Source organism: Salvelinus namaycush, chromosome 21, assembly GCF_016432855.1.
Source record: "Salvelinus namaycush isolate Seneca chromosome 21, SaNama_1.0, whole genome shotgun sequence".
Classification (NCBI taxonomy): domain Eukaryota; kingdom Metazoa; phylum Chordata; class Actinopteri; order Salmoniformes; family Salmonidae; genus Salvelinus; species Salvelinus namaycush.
The window spans coordinates 20,827,487-20,846,519 of record NC_052327.1 but is presented as its reverse complement, the minus strand read 5'-3'; the positions used below and the strand labels follow the sequence as shown (position 1 = coordinate 20,846,519).

General features: G+C 44.0%; 1 protein-coding gene across 1 annotated transcript in view; it reads right to left on the bottom strand.

Annotated features, from left to right (window-relative positions):
• Positions 1-14,235, bottom strand: part of LOC120065819 (cytosolic carboxypeptidase 4) — a 131,845-nt gene extending 117,610 nt beyond the window's left edge. The window contains exons 1-2 of the mRNA XM_039016870.1: positions 14,160-14,235; positions 3,696-3,766 (exon numbers count right to left, since the gene is read on the bottom strand). Of these exons, the coding sequence (XP_038872798.1) occupies positions 3,696-3,766; positions 14,160-14,235 (147 nt within the window). The remainder of the gene's footprint in view (positions 1-3,695; positions 3,767-14,159) is intronic.
• Positions 14,236-19,033: the final 4,798 nt, after the last annotated feature.

Below are 19,033 nucleotides of genomic sequence, written 5' to 3'. Positions count from 1 at the left end.
CAACACAGCGTGGGTCCCAAATACTGCAGCAAGCCCAGGTGCAGGAAACCGAATGCTCCAGGCCCAGCAGGGGCTGTGGTGCTGTGTTTAAAAGCAGCAGCAGATGACAGCCTTTCTGTACGGGGGGCACTAATCCCCAGAGAGAAGTCCCAAATCTTACCCTTTCATTATATAGTGCACTACTATGGGCCCTGGTAGTGCACTAAATAGGGAATAAGGTGCTATTTGGTATCTCTGTAGACAGACAGCACCTAAACAGACATGATGATTAGGTGCGAATGGATCACCTACACGATCCAGGCCCGGACTTTGACATTTATAGCTGAGAGAATTCCTGTATGATAACAAGCAGGGAAAACATCGGCCTGTACCGAATGTGCTGAAAAGGGCTAACTTTGTTAGACAGGTGGCAGTATTATTATTTGATTGGGATGATTTTAGATATGGAAAGGGTAGATAAGGTAGAATCTGCGGACTCAAAGCTTAATAGTTGACGAGGTGCAGACTGACGGACCACACAGTAAACTGGAAAAATCTAAGAACCGTAAAGAAGGCTGAAACGCTGGTTCTCCAATAAACCACTGGGAGAGAGATATGCAAAGGGAGACATTATTGAAGGATTGTACAGTATTTACGCACATCTTTAAAAGTACAGAACCCGAAAGAAATGAAAACAAATAACGTAAGTAAAATACTCAGAAAATAAACACTCTGTGAGTACAGCATTTCTGAAAAACTACAAGGGAAAACAATAACAGAACATATGAAATGATCTAGGGAAACTACTACAATGACCTTGACATTTAACAGTGCAGAAGATAGATTCTCTGTTGGCCTTTCTGTGTGCATACTCTATGACAGGTGTTGTCACAGAGGGAATAAGAGACAGGACCCAACACCCAACAGAGGTGATCTATTACAGCTGAGCTGACATAAGGTGTAGCTGTGCAGAGCCATGTCTTTCTGTCACATGCACTTCAGAAGACATTAGAATTGATGGTTGGTGGCCATTGGTTTCATTAAGAACTACTGACATTGGCATACTGTTACTCTCCATGTCTCTATCACATCAGATCAGACAATCATTTGTTTTACCTTTATTTAACTAGGCAAGTCAGTTAAGAACAAATTCTTATTATTGATTTGATTTGATTTGATTGGATTTACAATGATGGCCTACCCTGGCCAAACCCTAACCCAGACAACACTGAGCCACCCTATGGGACTCCCGATCACCACCCGTTGTGATTCAGACTGGAATTAAACAAGGGTCTGTAGTGACAACTTTAGCATTGAGATGCAGTGTTTCACCTGTCCTTGTGCTTGTCTCCACCCCCCTCCAGGTGTTGCCCATCTTCCCTTTTATCCCCTGTGTATTTATACCTGTGTTCTCTGTCTGTTTGTTGCCAGTTTCTCTTGTTCGTTCAAGCTTACCAGCGTTTTCCTGTCAGGTCCTATTGTTTCCCAGCCTTTCTTTGCTGTTCCTCCCGGTTTTGACCTTTGCATGTCCTGACCCTCTGCCTGACCCTGAGCCTGCCTGCCGTCCTGTACCTTTGCTCCACCTCTGGATTACTGAACCCTGCCTGTCCCTGACCCTGAGTCCGCCTGCCTTCATGTACCTTTGCCTACCCTGGATTTTCGTCCCCTGCCTGCCTTGACCTGTCTTTGTCTGCCACTGTTTGTTACAATAAACAGTGCTACTTTGACAGTCTGCATCTGGGTCTTACCTTGATCCTTGATACTATTACTGAACAAGAATATAAACACAACATGTAAAGTGTTGGTCCCATGTTTCATGAGCTGAAATAAAATATCCCAGAAATGTTTCATACTGTACACACAAAAAGCTTATTTCTCTCATATTTTGTGCACAAATTTGTTTACATCCCTGTTAGTGAGCATTTCTCCTTTGCCAAGATAATCCGTCCACCTTACAGGTGTGGCATATCAAGAAGCTGATTAAGCAGCATGATCATTACACAGGTGCACCTTGTGCTGGGGACAATAAAAGGCCACTCTAAAATGTGAAGTTTTGTCACACAACACAATGCCACAGATGTCTCAGGTTTTGAGGGAGCGTGCAATTCGCATGCTGACTGCAGGAATGTCCACCAGTGCTGTTGCCAGCTGATGAAACTGAGTATTTCTGTCTGTAATAAAACCCTTTTGTGGGGAAAAACTCATTCTGATTGGCTGGGCCTGGCTCCCCAGTGGGTGGGCCTATGCCCTCCCAGGACAAAATTCAAATACTGTTTCTACCAACAAGCATGGTAAAAAATGTAATATTTAAAAAATACAAAGTTGTCCATTTTTATATAAGAATACAAAGTTGTTTATATTTATGTTGTTTATGTGTTGTTTACATTTGAAATTCAGTTTGTTATAAATGCAATTCTATTTTCATACTATTTTCTAATTTCATACTTTTTTATTGCAAATACACGACAACCATGAAGGCCAAAACATATAACAGCTTTGACATAATCGAAAATGTAATTACTTACAAACTCGTGAAAAAAACGAATAGTCTACCAACATGCTTGACAACTGTGGTTCAACAGAACCAAATGCATCAACAGCACCAACAACATAACATTATGAAACTGGTTTTAAATGTGGATCCTGACAACCGCAGTACTGAGGGATCAGCTGCATTCACTGGGCTGTAGATAATATCTCACACACCATCCGTTCTATATTGTAATCCTCTGCTCCTCTCCCACCAGAACAGCTACAGTATAGCTAGCTATCCCCACTGACATCTGCCCGCCAGCCTTCTGCCGGCCTTCATACAGCTGGTCATGCATTTCACTTCACAAGCTTTTTCATACACAAGTTAATGTCATGTAAACTACACAAACTGATTTATGAACTAGTTTAGCTACTTTAAATAAAGTGGGCACAAACCAATATTGGAAAATATTTTTCACCATTTATTTAATTCAGTTAGGAGTGTATAAATTACAGTATTCTCGACACTGACTAACAGTACACTAAAATACTACTACTATACAATATACTAACATTTAAATGGCAATATGTTTACCATCTCATAAAAATTATTTGAACACAACCTAAATTGAAACTTACATTTATAGAAGCTACACAGTAAGCTACATTATTAGCTGTAATACTAGCGTGAACTATGCCCTGTGATAATTTGTACGAACAGTAGCTGTTTGGCAAGTGAAAGTTGTGAACATGTTTCCAGGTAATATTTTCTGGGTGTTGATGCTTATGATCCCCATTCTGAGACGTTGGAACTATAAGGTTCTATCTGCAAAAATAGGATTCTGAGATAATTGGCCTTAATGGTCCGAACCCTCATTGGTTTGAATGGTATCAGTGATTTGTATTTAGTATTCTTTTGAACTTAATAACATGAAGAGTACTATATACAGTAGTTAGAGAACATTGAACAGAACAAGGCTATGTCAATAACTACATTTTGACAAAAATGCAGATAGAACCTTATAGTCCCAAGCTCTCCATTTATCTTCCTCTTTCAGCTCTACGGAGAAAGTGCCTATTGCTAGCCTAGCGTCCCTTTCCCGTCCGTCAGCAGATCCCCTGCCCACTTTATTTGGAGCGTTCCACTTTAGACTGCCATATCAGCGACCGTGGGCAAACAGAGACACAGTCACACACCGTGACAGGCACACACATACACAGTCCCAGAACCAGTGTGTTCCTACCTGCAGAGTAGACAGGAGAACCTCTAGTCCGCTGGAGCTGCCGGGGGCTGCCATGCTGGCCCGTACTCGCTCTGAAGGTACACAGGGGAAACAGAAAGGAAGATCAGGCTAGAATCAAGCCCACCTCACACACACACACAGACCCAGCCAAGGAGACTAGCAGCAGCAGCAGCAGCAGCAGCGATACACAGTCTCCTTGTGGCTTAACTTAACAAGGAAGCCTAGTGGAGCTGTGAGAGAGGGGTGTTCAGCTGCAGGCTGAAACTCTATCTCCACGGATAAATCCCTGCGCTCCATTTGTTGCTGGACGTTGAGATGAGTTTCCTATAAAAAGGCCTGACAAGACTCAGGGATTAAACAGAGCCCTGCATTCCACAGGAGGCCGCCCTAGTTTAGGAAAACACACAGGGGCTAGAGAGAGGAGTGTGTGTGTCGTTATTATGTTTGGGTGGAGGGGGGTGTGTGTGGTGGCTGGAGGGGGGAGCTTGACCGGACAAATGGGAAACAAAACAAAACACAACTGTCTATCATCCATGTTAGTAGTTAGTGTTTCATCAGATGCATTTAAAAACTTTCAGGGTGTTGGTTAATAACTATAGAGTACCACAGAGTCATAATACCCATAAAACCTGGCGGTCTAACAGGGAAATGGTTCCAATCGTTTTTCCACCATAAACATTTCCCATAAGGGATTTTAGAAAAACTTCAAATAAAGGCTGTGTTTCGTGTAGGCATGATGATTTGATAACCATGCAAATCTCTCTCGTACAAGGTGACTTTTATCAACATATTCGGCTGTATTGACGCCGCAAAAAACGAAATGCTAATTAGCTGTTAATGTGGCTATCAGAAAGAACTACAAATGCCATGATGATCTGGACAAGACTGCTGAATCGAGGCAAAGGTAAGAATCTCTGGATTGACTATCTAATGTTAGCTAAATGTAGTAATGTATAAATTAGCTACATTTCATTAAATGGACCATTCTGTGAACTGACCTGTGCAAGTTTTAAATTGACCCAATTCCTGTTAGCAAAGTTGTCAGATAGAGATGACGTGCATGAGCTTGCAGGGATTGTAGTTTTTCATGATGTCTACTTTGATGCAAATTAGTATTTTTAAATCTGAGAGTCAATGAGCTGAATATATTGATAAAAGTCACTTTGTCCGAGAGAGATTTATTTCCCTGTTTGACCGCTAGGTTTTATGGGTATTATGACAACTCCACTGTGGGGCTCTATTGAAGCGAACAATAATGACACAATGAGAACATGAAAGACATTACACCTACCCTTTCACTTTGAACCTATGGTAAAAGCTTCAGTTTTGTTTTTCCATTTTGCAACACTAATGAACAATAGGTCACACACATCCAGTGGTAACAACTATTTAATAAACAGCACACAACCAACACATTGAGGTTTCATAGGAAATACAAACGCCACACGGTATTTAACTGCTTTTAATGCCTAGTCTATTCACACGTACAGGGGCTAAATGTCTCACATGAATAGTGTCATTTAAAATCTTCCACAGGCAAAGTGTGATTGGCGTAGGATTATTTGTGTTTGGGAAATATTATGTAGTGTGAATGGCGTCATGGGGATAGAGTGGTCGAGCTAACCACAGCAAACAACAAGGACACATTACAGTAGCAGATAGTTTATTAAACAAATAATTTGCTTAAATTGGAGATAGTTGTTAGGTAAGGGAAATCAACAATGAAGGAAAATTATTCCTCAATATTGTTTTCCATTGCTGTGTTAGATTAATTTTACCTGATTCAAATTTGATCTGCTGGTGTCAACCTATTTATGATTATCCACATAATGCAAGGTCTCTGCATACCTAACTCTTTAACAGAAATGTGCGTGACGCATACAGTACAGTATGTATATTTTCCCATGATCATTTATGTCAATGTTAAAGGGACACATACAGTGACATACAGAAATAGACTGAGAACTTTCTGCTTTAAGAAATGTTGCAAGCAACACATTCAGTGCTAAATGCTGTTCCACAAGTGGGCCAGCAGGGCCAGCAGGGCCCTCAGTGAAGATACTGTTACGAAAGCCCAAGCTGGACACGTTCTCATGAGACAGATCATACAAAGGTGAAGTGTCCTTGCTTTTGAAAACTGATACTCTTTTTCTTTAGGTTTCCCTTACGTTTACAGTGGATTGACACGTCTTTGGCTCATGCCCTTGTGAAGAGGGCAGTGTCTGGGTAGAACGAGGGGAGGGGAGCGACAATGGAGCCAATAAGGCAAACTCAAGCGCAGTTGGTGGGCTGACAGAGAAATCATCACCTCAAATTGTACACACCGCCTTCTTCTAAAAAAACTCCCTTTAAAGGCCCACAGGAAGAGAATTCTTTCCCTATGACATTGGCCATCCTCCCCAAGCCCTGGATCATCTTTATAGAGCTCATTAAAATGTCATATAACGATGGTGTTTCATCAAATCATATGACAACACTGTAATGGGTCCTATTCCTCCTCAAAACCCCATCAGTGTACGGCTATGGAGAACAGAGTGAGTATGTATGAGCTGAGCTATTTTTACCATGTGGATTAGAGAAAGGATGGACAGGAGAGGCTGTAAATTATGAGCGATGACAGCAGGGTATGTCAAGAGGAACTTTCTGGCACTAACGGATGAATGGAACATGGTGTTCGCTCTGAAGGAATATATGCAATACTGAGGATAATACTGATCTGCTGTTAGTTTAGGGAAACCCACTCACCAGTCCTAGGACACAAACACAACCAGAACAGAACAGAACCGTAAACAAGGCCGGTTCTAGGGGGTTCAGGGTTGGGCATTGCCCACCCAAAATGTCATGTTGCAGTAACCAAGCTTGAAACAGACAAAAAATGTCTGAGTGCCCACAAGGATTTATCATCTTAGAGCCGGCCCTGACTGTAAATTATGAAATGTGACACAACGAGCGGCACGTAAACTTTCAAACGTACTGTCATGTCACCATCTCCACTCTCTCTCCACCTTTCAGTGCCCCGGTTTTCACATCATATTGAGTGTTGAGAGAGGTCTTAGAGCATAGTATTTAGCCTTTATTGAGTATAAGGCCTTTGATTCTTTGAGCATCTAACAACCCATAGGATGATTCTTCACGAAACCAGGACTAAAAAGGACCATGATTTAATCCATAGAATGGTCCTGTGGAGGAAGGATTGCTGACATATACTTGACATGTGTATCTAAAATCATAATTGGGAAATAATTCATTGAAGTTAGAATATTTCTGATATTTTGGCATTACCCAGGCTTCCTTCAAGACTTCATAATGTTTCATATGTACTGTAGGTGCTACAAAGTAAGTATTGGTGTCATATGAAGCTTGCTCTGTAACATGAGTAGTATTTTGCTTTCACTAACAATTTTCTTACATTCATTTATGAATATGGACAAATCTAAATAGGAATCACACAAAGAACCAACTGTTAAATCAACTGCTTTTATCTCAGTTGTTTAACTGGCTTTAGAATAGTTTTTCTATGACCACTGTAACATTAAAGGTCAACCTCTACGTCCAGACTTGAGGTTTTTTCAGAGCTACTGTAACAACCACTACAGTACACAGCACAGTCATGATCTCCTAGAAGACATCGTCCAGACAGACCGACGTCTAGGGAAACAAGGTGGTGTGTGCTCTGATAGCGGTGGCCGAGATCCAACTCAAGGCTAGAGGATGTGTATGACGCTGGCTGATAAAACGGGGAGGCTTAGCTTACCCATCATAATGTCCTGAAGAGTGTCTCTTCTTGGGTTTACAGTTTTTTCTATAATATATACAGAACTTTAGCTGCTTAACTTAGGAAACTAATACGAATTTATGTAAATTATGTAAATTATCAAACTGTGGACAGGTAGTATTTATAGTATTTCAGGAGGCGTATAAACTTTCATATCCATTTTCCATTTAAAAGACATGTCATGTCTTGGGAACACTTTGCATAGTTTCACAGTGGGGGGCTTGGAATGCTCGTATGGCTTGCCCATATGGTCCCTAATGTACACGGAACAAAAATATAAATGCAACATGCAACAATATCAAAGATGTTACTGAATAACAGTTCATATAACGATATCAGTCAATTGAAATCAATTAATTAGGCCCTAATCTAATGGTTTCACATGTCTGGGAAAACAGATATGCATCTGTTGGTCACAGATACCTTAAAAAAAAGTAGAGGCATAGATCAGAAAACCAGTCAAGTCTCTTTCACAGAGTTCACATAGAGTTGATCAGGTTGTTGATTGTGGCCTCTGGAATGGTGTCCCACTCCTCTTCAATGGCTGTGCGAAGTTGTTGGATATTGGTTGGATATTGGAACTGGAACACGCTGTTGTACGTGTCGATCCAGAGCATCCCAAACATGCTCAATGGGTGACATGTCTGGGACATTTTCAGCTTCCAGGAATTGTGTACAGATCCTTGCGATATGAGACCATGCATTATCATGCTGAAACATTAGGCGATGGCGGTGGGTGAATGGCACGACAATGGGCATCAGAATCTCGTCACGGTATCGATAAAATGCAATTGTGTTCGTTGTCCATAGCTTATGCCTGCCCATACCATAACCCATACCATGGCCTTTTATTGTCCCCAGCACAAGGTGCACCTGTGTAATGATCATGCTGTTTAATCAGCTTATTGATATGCCACAGCTGTCAGGTGGATGGATTAACTTGGCAAAGGAGAAATGCTCACGAACAGGGATGTAAACAAATTTGTGCACAACATTTGAGAGAAATAAGCTTTTTGTGCGTGTGGAACATTTCTGGGATTGTTTACTTCAGCTCATGAAACATGGGACCAACACTTTACATGTTGAGTTTATATTTTTGTTCAGTATATAAATTGCATATGGTGCACGCAGCCCAATCTAAACACTAGAGGGGGGTATACCTTTCCTTGCTTAATCAAATCATGGGGGTAATAAACTGGTAATGCTATAGAAGTGTTGTGTACAGATTATACCAACTTTGTTACAAAAAAAGTGTGTACCATTATCCAACATGGCCAACTTGGGATGTATTTGTTTTGTAAGTGTGTTCATGTGTGTACACCAAAATAAACATTGTGTACTTTAAGGGACCACCTGTCAGAGAGCTCTGTTCAAAGTGGGTGCTAATAGCAATATCTGTGGAATAATGTTTGCAGGACTACAGCGATTATATTGTTAACAACACAGATTTTACAAGCCATCACAATTTGGACACTTAAATAAGTATGAGTATTTCTGTCATCGTAAGAGAGTTTCAATTTAACATTTGATGAAGTCATAGTCAATCTGACTGGCTCATTACCCAGCTGATAAAAGTTATACAGATTATAAAACTATCTGTAAAAGGCATTTTGCTCTGATAAAACAGACAGGGCAAATGACTGTGTTAATACGATTAAGTTTAGTGAAAATACAGTTGACTGAGCCTAGTGAGGATGAGTGATTCCATGGTTGGGAATTGACTTCCCTGCAGAGTAGTGGACTATACAGAGACATGCCTGATCTTGCTGGGGTCGGCTGGGTTGGGTATACAGCTCCCCCACCACCTCCTGCATTAACCCCCTTTTACACTCGTCCCAAAGACAACGGATACCCCACAACACCCCCCTTCTTCTTTTGAACCATTCAACTATCCAACCAAAGATAGCGCCCTAAATCCAACATGCTGTTGACCTGCTGCTGAGGGGACAGAGATCATTATTCACACACCTAAAATACTCTCTCCGCTATGCTAAGCCACGTCCATGTGTTGACGGTCTTCAGAGACCAATCCCAACTGCCTGTTGGACCTGTAGCAGGGTGCTCAGCAGACAAACTCGGACAGAGGGGAATCCTTGGGCAGAACAGAATGGGTTGAATGATGTCAGTTTGGGATTACCACTGTGAATTTAACGGGGATGCAAAGGGCACTGTGAAGTTCATGGGCTAAAGAGTTGGCAGAAAGGCAGGTGGGTGACAGTGAGGATTAAGGTGGCAAAGGGAACCAGCGGAGAGCCAAGGCTCCACAGACCACAAGGGGTTTGGCTGAAGGACAGGACACATGGCTTGATTTCAACCCCCACACCCTCACCCCCCCCACACTCCCCCAAAAGAAACACCCTGTGTTTAGACTTTCTCTCTCCTCTGTTGTTGTCTAGTCAAAGTGCTATGATCCCACAGGCAATACAGTCTGGATACAACTCTACTGTACATAAAACACTTCCTATACTGTAAATAGAATCCATTCATCTTAATATAGCATATTCAATAACCAAATAAAAAAATTTGAAAAATTATCCAGCTGTAAGCTTTTTTTAAACATAAACGGTTAACACAACAGCAAATCATGCAATAGAGAGTTCATATTCCTTTCTGCTGTATAGTGAAAGGTGCAGGGACGTAACCTTGCTAGCCATTGACTTGCAAATGCAGCAATAAATCAGAAATAACTTAATGAAAGCAAACAGATGGAAAATAAATGAGCCACTGCCTAACGCCAAATGAGCCAGAGAAAGACCGGCTCCAGAATGTGTCGATCTGAGGGAGAGTGGGAGAGAGCAAGAGAAAGAGAGGGTGTTTTGCATGTGTGTGTGTGTGTGTGTGTGTGTGTGTGTGTGTGTGTGTGTGTGTGTGTGTGTGTGTGTGTGTGTGTGTGTGTGTGTGTGTGTGTGTGTGTGTGTGTGTGTGTGTGTGTGTGTGTGTGTGTGTGTGTGTGTGCAGGTGTTTTAAGTGTATAGCCTATATGTGCTTGATGTATAGGCCTCCTGTACGTGTTGGTGGCGTCAGAATGGAGACGCCAGTTGGGTTGAGAAGTCAACCATGTTTCACCCTGACCCTCCTCCTGACGACACAGGCCAGGCTGGCAGGGAGATGAAACTGGCCCGAGATGGAACCAGAGAGGAGAGCAGCCAGCTGCTAGGACCAGATATAACCTTATTACACCGCAGCCTTCAGAGTACGGACCAGGTACACTTTTTCTCACGTCAAGGGGACCAAGGAGGCCAAATCTACAATGAACTTGTATGAGCCTACAATGAACGTGAGGGGGGCTGTAACGAGAAGGCGGCACAGTGTAGCCTATGGGGTAACATACTGTATAATTAAAGTGAGGAAGCAGATTGAAATGAAGCTATTCTTTGCCAAATGACATCTGATATTCGAAGGGAGACAATTACATAAAAAATAGACATGAGATAACAGGGGGATTCAACGAAAAGATAATCTGCTGTGATAGTGGTATTGGACGTACACTAAATAAGTGGTGTGCTCTTATCCATGAAGTGTGTTCTTACGCCTTCTAAATCTAAGGGCATAATTTAGCCATCAAGTCTTCAGACGTTTGAAAAAAGAAAAAATATTCAGCGTAGGAGACTAAATGTATCTAACAGAATAGTAGTTTATGAAAGAGAGGAAAAAGTGTACCTTTGCCCCAGTGCTCTATCGGTTACTGACACAGGTGCAAAAGGATTTGTTGTGTTAAGATTAAACATTCTGATTGGCCAGTGAGGGGTCAACACACTTTCAAATAGTTTTTTCATCAAAACCCAGCACTTTCGTGCTATCACCAGCTACTGCGCCCATAATTCTGGTTGTGAAAATAGTAGACCCACAAACCTATAGGACTACCGCCAGTGCATAGAATTTGATTTGTTAAAATAGACCCCTAAAAAGACAGGTGTCAAATCATAAAGGATGTCCACTCCTAAATCTAACCTACAACCTGTGGCTGAGATCTTGTAAGAATTTGCGCGGGGGGTTGTGGCTGTAAACGTCAAATGACTGCTTACTGCTTCAGAAATTGCTGAACGATGTCCTGTATGTTTAGTATTGGATGACTATAAAATAGGGGTTAAACATCCAGTTCCTCAGGTCAAAATGTCAACTGATGACAAGGTGACCAGATGGTCATTTCTTGTTTTGGCTCCAGCAGCTATATTTAGGTGGGAGATTGAAACCTAGTATGTCATAAAACAAAGCTGAGGACGAATGCCGTGGCATTATGGGAGCCTTCATTAAGTTTCACTGGCTCTCTGACAGGTCCAATATCAGAGAATATCAACACCCCAAGATAACCTTACCAATATTTCAGAAGCAAGAAAGTAATTTGCCCCTTTAAAGCATTGTTTCCTTAGGTGACTAGTCCGTTGTTGAAAATAACTCAAGGAGGATGAAGACGGTAAATTTGACGTTGAACTTCAGAGGAAAATTAGAAACCACCTCCAGCCTGTGGAGACAAATCTTTCCTCACAGAAGCACGAGCCAGGGCTATTAGTCCTATTAGTCCACAGTTGCAAAGAAGCGCTATCACATTGCTAATCTGCAGAGCCACAACAGAGCGACATCTTTGTCCAGTTAAGGTGCATGAATTAGAGGTAACCTAAATCCTAGCTAATTAGCACATCACAGGGTAAACCAGGACTCAAATGGCTCGTTCGCAGTGGGATAGGATGATGAGACTGAAGGCATCTTTCATCAAACAGATTCCTCTCAGAACGACACAGAGGGATAACTATGGCTCTGTGAATAAGTTGCTATTAATAAGAAACAATTTCAGCCTGGAGTTGAATTACCCCAGCACTGGTGGTCAGCGTTGGTGACACATACTGCCTTTTGGCTTTTACACTAAAGCTACCTAAATCCCTCTGTGGCACAAGAACAACAGTCATGTATTCAAATGACTCACTACTCAGTCAGAGCTAAAATTACCACTCTACCAGTGCTATGCTCTAATCATGAAAAGATACGTACCTAGAAGGTATCAAACCAATTTTTCCCCTTCTCATATGGTTTTTGTAGTAGCAGCTTCAAGTAAAACACCAAAATGAATGTGAATTTAAAACTGAATTGCTGAGATAATTAAAATCTCAAAACATGTCTGCTGTCAAGGCTAGATGCAATTGATGTATTTCTAATATGAAATGAAGATCTGTTGTTGAAGATTCAGTGTTAAGTTCAAGGTGTTTTACTGACAGACACACACACACGCACAACTTGCTACCATTTTATATAGCTCTCATCCCTACAGCCTAGCGAATTAAGCAAGGTGACTGCCTGTCACAACAGAACTAAATTCCCTCCCTAATCCACACACATACATGGTCTAGGAGTTATGACCTTCACCTGTGGGACATGTAGTTCTTGGCATCTCTCTCTCTCTCTCTCCCCCACCCTCTCTCTCTCTCTTTCTCACTTTCTCTGCTGAGTTGCCTCTCTCTCTGCTGATATCTTTCTCTCTCTTGATCCCCACACAATATGTTCAACTGCTCCTAAACACTGTTTTAATATACTTGACTCATACCGTATAACCTAGTATAACCTATTTGTGACTTTACAACATACAATATGGAAACAGATATAACCATCGAATATAACATTATCTGATAATGAAAGGGATAGCGCCATAGAAATGACTGGGTGGAAAGGAGAAGTAAGGGAATTTGTATAGCAATGCTTGACATTGTCAGCTTGCTACTCAGGTGCATCTAAAAACTGAGTTCCCGGTGAAATGAGTTCACAGAAGCCTCCTTAATGCATGGGCCTGTAAAGACACCGGACAAGATGACATACATTTCTATACATATCCAGTACACCGAAGCGAGCAAAACGGAGATTCTGTATACAGTCCCAAGTGTATCTCCTAATAGCAACACACCATGATACTGCTGTTGTGCTATCGTATTGGGTTCCACCAAGTTAATCAAGTAGAAGGTGTTACAATAAATATTTCCAAGTAGGCCTAATAGCCGACACCATACCGTATATATACTGCAATGTATGTATCTGTTCCTATAGGTAACAGAAAGGATGTTGAAGCACAACTTTGCTGCATTGGACATATCTTGGTATTAGCTTGGAGGATCCTGTATCATCCTGCCTGCCTGCACCACCATTATTCAGATGAAGCATTTGTAATGTGGCAGAAAGAAGGAAGCATTTTTGTATTTTAACTTCAACACACAATATTAATTAGGTAATCAACTCTAATTGACAAGATTTTCATTGAAACTACTAGGCTAGATATCAGTAAGGTAAATATATTTTTGCAAGACCAGTGGTGGTTTTTCATTGTGGAGACAGAAGGGGGAGAGGCAATGGGATGCCGAGTAATAAAACTGAACTCATGCATGAATTAGAATCACAGCCTCTAAAAAAGTAGCACGCAAGATAACATTGTGAAATTCTAATCTATGCTGGGATCCATGTTTGCACTGATACTAAAAATAATCATGTCTCTGACATAAAAAAATAAGGTAACACTGTACAGTGTTAACAAAAAGGATATGCATGCAATATTATTGCATAAACCGAGAGCTTTGCATGTGTAAGTCAAGCCCTGACTCTCACCACTTCTCAATGAATGATTCGAGACCTGCGCCAAGTGAGGGATTTCAAAAGCACATTCAAGACATATCAAGGATGCATACTGTATCAAGGATGCATATCCTGCTTACCACTGCAGGAGTAGTTACCCAGCTCTTTCAGGGTTCTGTTCCAGGTAAAGTTACTGCGTTTGCTGTAGTGGTGCATGGTTTGCGCTGTGTCTAACCCAGAAGGGGAATAAAGGATACATGTACAAGGGGGGCTCGGTCAGCTCTCCTTCCTCTCACTACTGTCTGTCCCCTGAGTGTGTTTCTCAGGGACAGCCCACCCGTTGAGCTCTGAATGGAGGAATGTGCCTGGCTGTGTTTTAAAACGCCCTTGTCCGTTAACTCTCCCATTGGACCTCTTGTGCGTCAAACAGTGACATGGATAAGTAAACTCTAGAGTGTAAATCACCCCAGCACTCCCTTGTCATCAAGATCAGCTTGTGGGTCCCAGGTTGTAGCACACTGCTACGGAGTCTCAGTGTGTGTGTGTGTGTGTGTGTGTGTGTGTGTGTGTGTGTGTGTGTGTGTGTGTGTGTGTGTGTGTGTGTGTGTGTGTGTGTGTGTGTGTGTGTGTGTGTGTGTGTGTGTGTGTGTGTGTGCGTGTGTGTGTGTGTGTGTGTGTGTGTTTGCTAAGATTTCTATTATTTGTCGTATGCAATATGAGTAGACAGGCAACAAATGTTTCCTTTGAACTCGAGCTGTTTAGAATAGATGTTGTAAATATTTGTACAATTTCCATTAATCATCATGTAAGCGTATTCAATCCAATGCATATGCAGTTTGTTGATTAGGTCTATCTATACCAGTGAATTGTGGCAGCTTGCAAAGGATATAACCATGACAACAATCAAAACAAACACGACACTAATGTACCAATCTATTTGTCCTGAACTTTCCATAACCAGCAGGGCGATCGAAGAAGACCATGTGTCACACCCTGGCCTTAGTTATCTTTGTTTTCTTTATTATTTTTGTTAGGTCAGGGTGTGACATGGGGGAGGTTTGTGTTTGGGTGATTATATGGTTAAGGGGTTGTTGGGTTTTGTGTGTGTGTGGTTTTGTGTTGAGTGAATATGTCTAGGTATGTCTATGGTTTAGTGAGGGTTTCTAGGTATGTCTATGGTTGCCTGAGTGGTTTCTCAATCAGAGACAGATGTCTTTCATTTGTCTCTGATTGGGAGCCATATTTTAGGCGGCCATAGGCATCATGTGTTTGTTGGGTCATTGTCTTAGTCTGTGTCTAGGTCTGTGTCAAGTTTGCATGTTTTGCATTTAGTCGGTTTTAGTTTCACGGTCTTCGATTTGTTGTTTTGCTTCGTTTGGTCATCTCCTTAATAAAGAGAAGATGCATTCTTTACACGCTGCGCCTTGGTCCTCTCTCTCTCCCATGGTCGATCGTGACAGAATGACCCAACCACTCAGGACCAAGCAGCGTGAAAGGAGGGAGCCAGAGCCAGTTGTGCAGATACTGGAGGTGAGCAATGGGAAGGATACAGAGACTGTTAAGGATTTATTGAGGAGTTTGGAGGAGAGTGAAAAGAGGGAGCTGCTGTGTTGGTGCGTGAGGCACAACATCCACCCGACAGAGCGTGTGCGGGAGGTGATGTTACCTGAGTCAGTTCTCCATGCTCGTCCTGAGTTGCGTGCTAACCGTCTAGGAATGACAGTTCCACGAACTAGGTCTCCTGTGTGCCTCCCTAGTCCTGCTCCTCCTGTAGCACCTTCCCGCTCCAGCCCGGTACCTCCAGTTCCGGCACCACGCACCAGGCCTATAGTGCGTCTCAGCCGGCCAGAGCTGCCAGTCTGCCTCGAGCCGTCAGAGCTGCCAGTCTGCCCCGAGTCGTCAGAGCTGCCAGTCTGCCCCGAGTCGTCAGAGCTGCCAGTCTACCCAGCGCCATCTGAGCCATCCGTCTACCCAGCGCCATCTGAGCCATCCGTCAACCCAGCGCCATCTGAGCCATCCGTCAACCCAGCGCCATCTGAGCCATCCGTCAACCCAGCGCCATCTGAGCCATCCGTCTGCCCAGCGCCATCTGAGCCATCCGTCTGCCCAGCGCCTTCTGAGCCATCCGTCTGCCCAGCGCCTTCTGAGCCATCCGTCTGCCCAGCGCCTTCTGAGCCATCCGTCTGCCACGAGCCATTAGAGCCGCCCGTCTGCCACGAGCCATTAGAGCCGTCCATCAGTCAAGAGCTGCCAGAGCCGCCAGCCAGTCAGGAGCTGCCAGAGCCGCCAGCCAGTCAGGAGCTGCCAGAGCCGCCAGCCAGTCAGGAGCTGCCAGAGCCGCCAGCCAGTCAGGAGCTGCCAGAGCCGCCAGCCAGTCAGGAGCTGCCAGAGCCGCCAGCCAGTCAGGAGCTGCCAGAGACGCCAGCCAGTCAGGAGCTGCCAGAGACGCCAGCCAGTCAGGAGCTGCCAGAGACGCCAGCCAGTCAGGAGCTGCCAGAGACGCCAGCCAGTCAGGAGCTGCCAGAGCTGCCCTACAGTCATGAGCTGCCCTACAGTCATGAGCTGCCCTACAGTCATGAGCTGCCCTACAGTCATGAGCTGCCTTACAGTCATGAGCTGCCCTATAGTCATGAGCTGCCCTACAGTCATGAGCTGCCCTATAGTCATGAGCTGCCCTACAGTCATGAGCTGCCCTACAGTCATGAGCTGCCCTACAGTCATGAGCTGCCCTACAGTCATGAGCTGCCCTACAGTCATGAGCTGCCCTACAGTCATGAGCTGCCCTACAGTCATGAGCTGCCCTACAGTCATGAGCTGCCCTACAGTCATGAGCTGCCCTACAGTCATGAGCTGCCCTACAGTCATGAGCTGCCCTACAGTCATGAGCTGCCCTACAGTCATGAGCTGCCCTACAGTCATGAGCTGCCACCCAGTCCGGAGCTGCCACCCAGCCCGGACCTGCCGGAGTCCCTCAGCCCGGACCTGCCGGAGTCCCTCAGCCCGGACCTGCCGGAGTCCCTACGCCCGGACCTGCCGGAGTCGCCCGCCAGCCCTGATCAGCCGGAGTCGCCCGCCAGCCCTGATCAGCCGGAGTCGCCCGCCAGCCCTGATCAGCCGGAGTCGCCCGCCAGCCCTGATCAGCCGGAGTCGCCCGCCAGCCCTGATCAGCCGGAGTCGCCCGCCAGCCCTGATCAGCCGGAGTCGCCCGCCAGCCCTGATCAGCCGGAGTCGCCCGCCAGCCCTGATCAGCCGGAGTCGCCCGCCAGCCCTGATCAGCCGGAGTCGCCCGCCAGCCAGGATCGGCTGAATCCGCCATTCAGCCAGGATCTACCAGAGACACCGAAGCGGAGATCGACTATGGTGGAGTGGGGGCCACGTCCTGCACCCGAGCCGCCGCCATATTAAGGCCTACCCCGGATCCTCCCCTAGACTTTATGTTGGTGCGCCCGGTGTTCGCACCTTAAGGGGGGGGTTATGTCACACCCTGGCCTTAGTTATCTTTGTTTTCTTTATTATTTTTGTTAGGTCAGGGTGTGACATGGGGGAGGTTTGTGTTTGGGTGATTATATGGTTAAGGGGTTGTTGGGTTTTGTGTGTGTGTGGTTTTGTGTTGAGTGAATATGTCTAGGTATGTCTATGGTTTAGTGAGGGTTTCTAGGTATGTCTATGGTTGCCTGAGTGGTTTCTCAATCAGAGACAGATGTCTTTCATTTGTCTCTGATTGGGAGCCATATTTTAGGCGGCCATAGGCATCATGTGTTTGTTGGGTCATTGTCTTAGTCTGTGTCTAGGTCTGTGTCAAGTTTGCATGTTTTGCATTTAGTCGGTTTTAGTTTCACGGTCTTCGATTTGTTGTTTTGCTTCGTTTGGTCATCTCCTTAATAAAGAGAAGATGCATTCTTTACACGCTGCGCCTTGGTCCTCTCTCTCTCCCATGGTCGATCGTGACACCATGGGCCTGTTCCATTCAGAATACATCTACACTCTTTGAAAAAAGGATTCCAAAAGGGTTATTTGGCTGTCCCCATAGGAGAACCCATTTGAATCTTTTTGGTTCCACGTAGAAGTCTTTTGGGTTCCATGTAGAACCCTCTGTGGAAAGGGTTCTACATTTTGGTCCCATATGCCCTGGGTTCCGGGTTCTACCCGGAACGCAAAACTATTCAATACTGTAGTTCTTCAAAGGGTTCTCCTATGGGGAGAGTCGAAGAACCCTTTTAGGTTGTAGATAGCATCGTTTTTTTCTAAGAGTGTAGGATGGAATCAGCCCTCAGTGTGAATGAAGTGAATTTTTAAAGCAGTGCTGCCTCAGTGACTAAACAGACACAGACATAGATCATAACTCACTGCCATACCACAAACCTTCATTACGGTCAGACTAGGTGCCAGGAACCACTGACAACAATGCTGGGAATGTAACGCAGAGCAAAAACAATAGTCATTCAGTAAATGTAATGAGAATACCTTGACCGAGAGGTCTAAAGCAGGACAACATTGCAGCTCTAGCTACTTTAACTATGGGCAAAGTGTTACAAACAACTGCATGTCCTGAAGTCAGAGAGCTGAGCAGTATATCTTTACCGAGAGACCTCGGACCACAGATTTACGACTGGCCGGCTGTCTCTCAACCTGTTAATTAACACTTTACATCCTTAGAATGACTGGGACTGCCTGACATGGATGCCATGAAAGGAACCAAATCTCTCTCGCTATTTACATCATTCTCTCTCTCTCGATTTCAATCACATTAAATTTATTAGCCCAAAATTCTTTGATCTGTATAATTGGAGCAGGTTTTCCTCCTAGACTGAATGTTATTAAGTAGTACCATACAGCAGGTCAGGCTGATGACCCATGATGTTACAGACCTCCGCTGTAGCAAACAAGGTTGAGTTGTCCTTTCAGATGACATACTGTATGCTAGGACGTAAGGCTGTCCTTAGCCCTGAAGGTTAATAAGGCTCCTGGCCCTAGTCAGGTGCCAGTAGGGAACCTGTAAACAGTTTAATCCCTG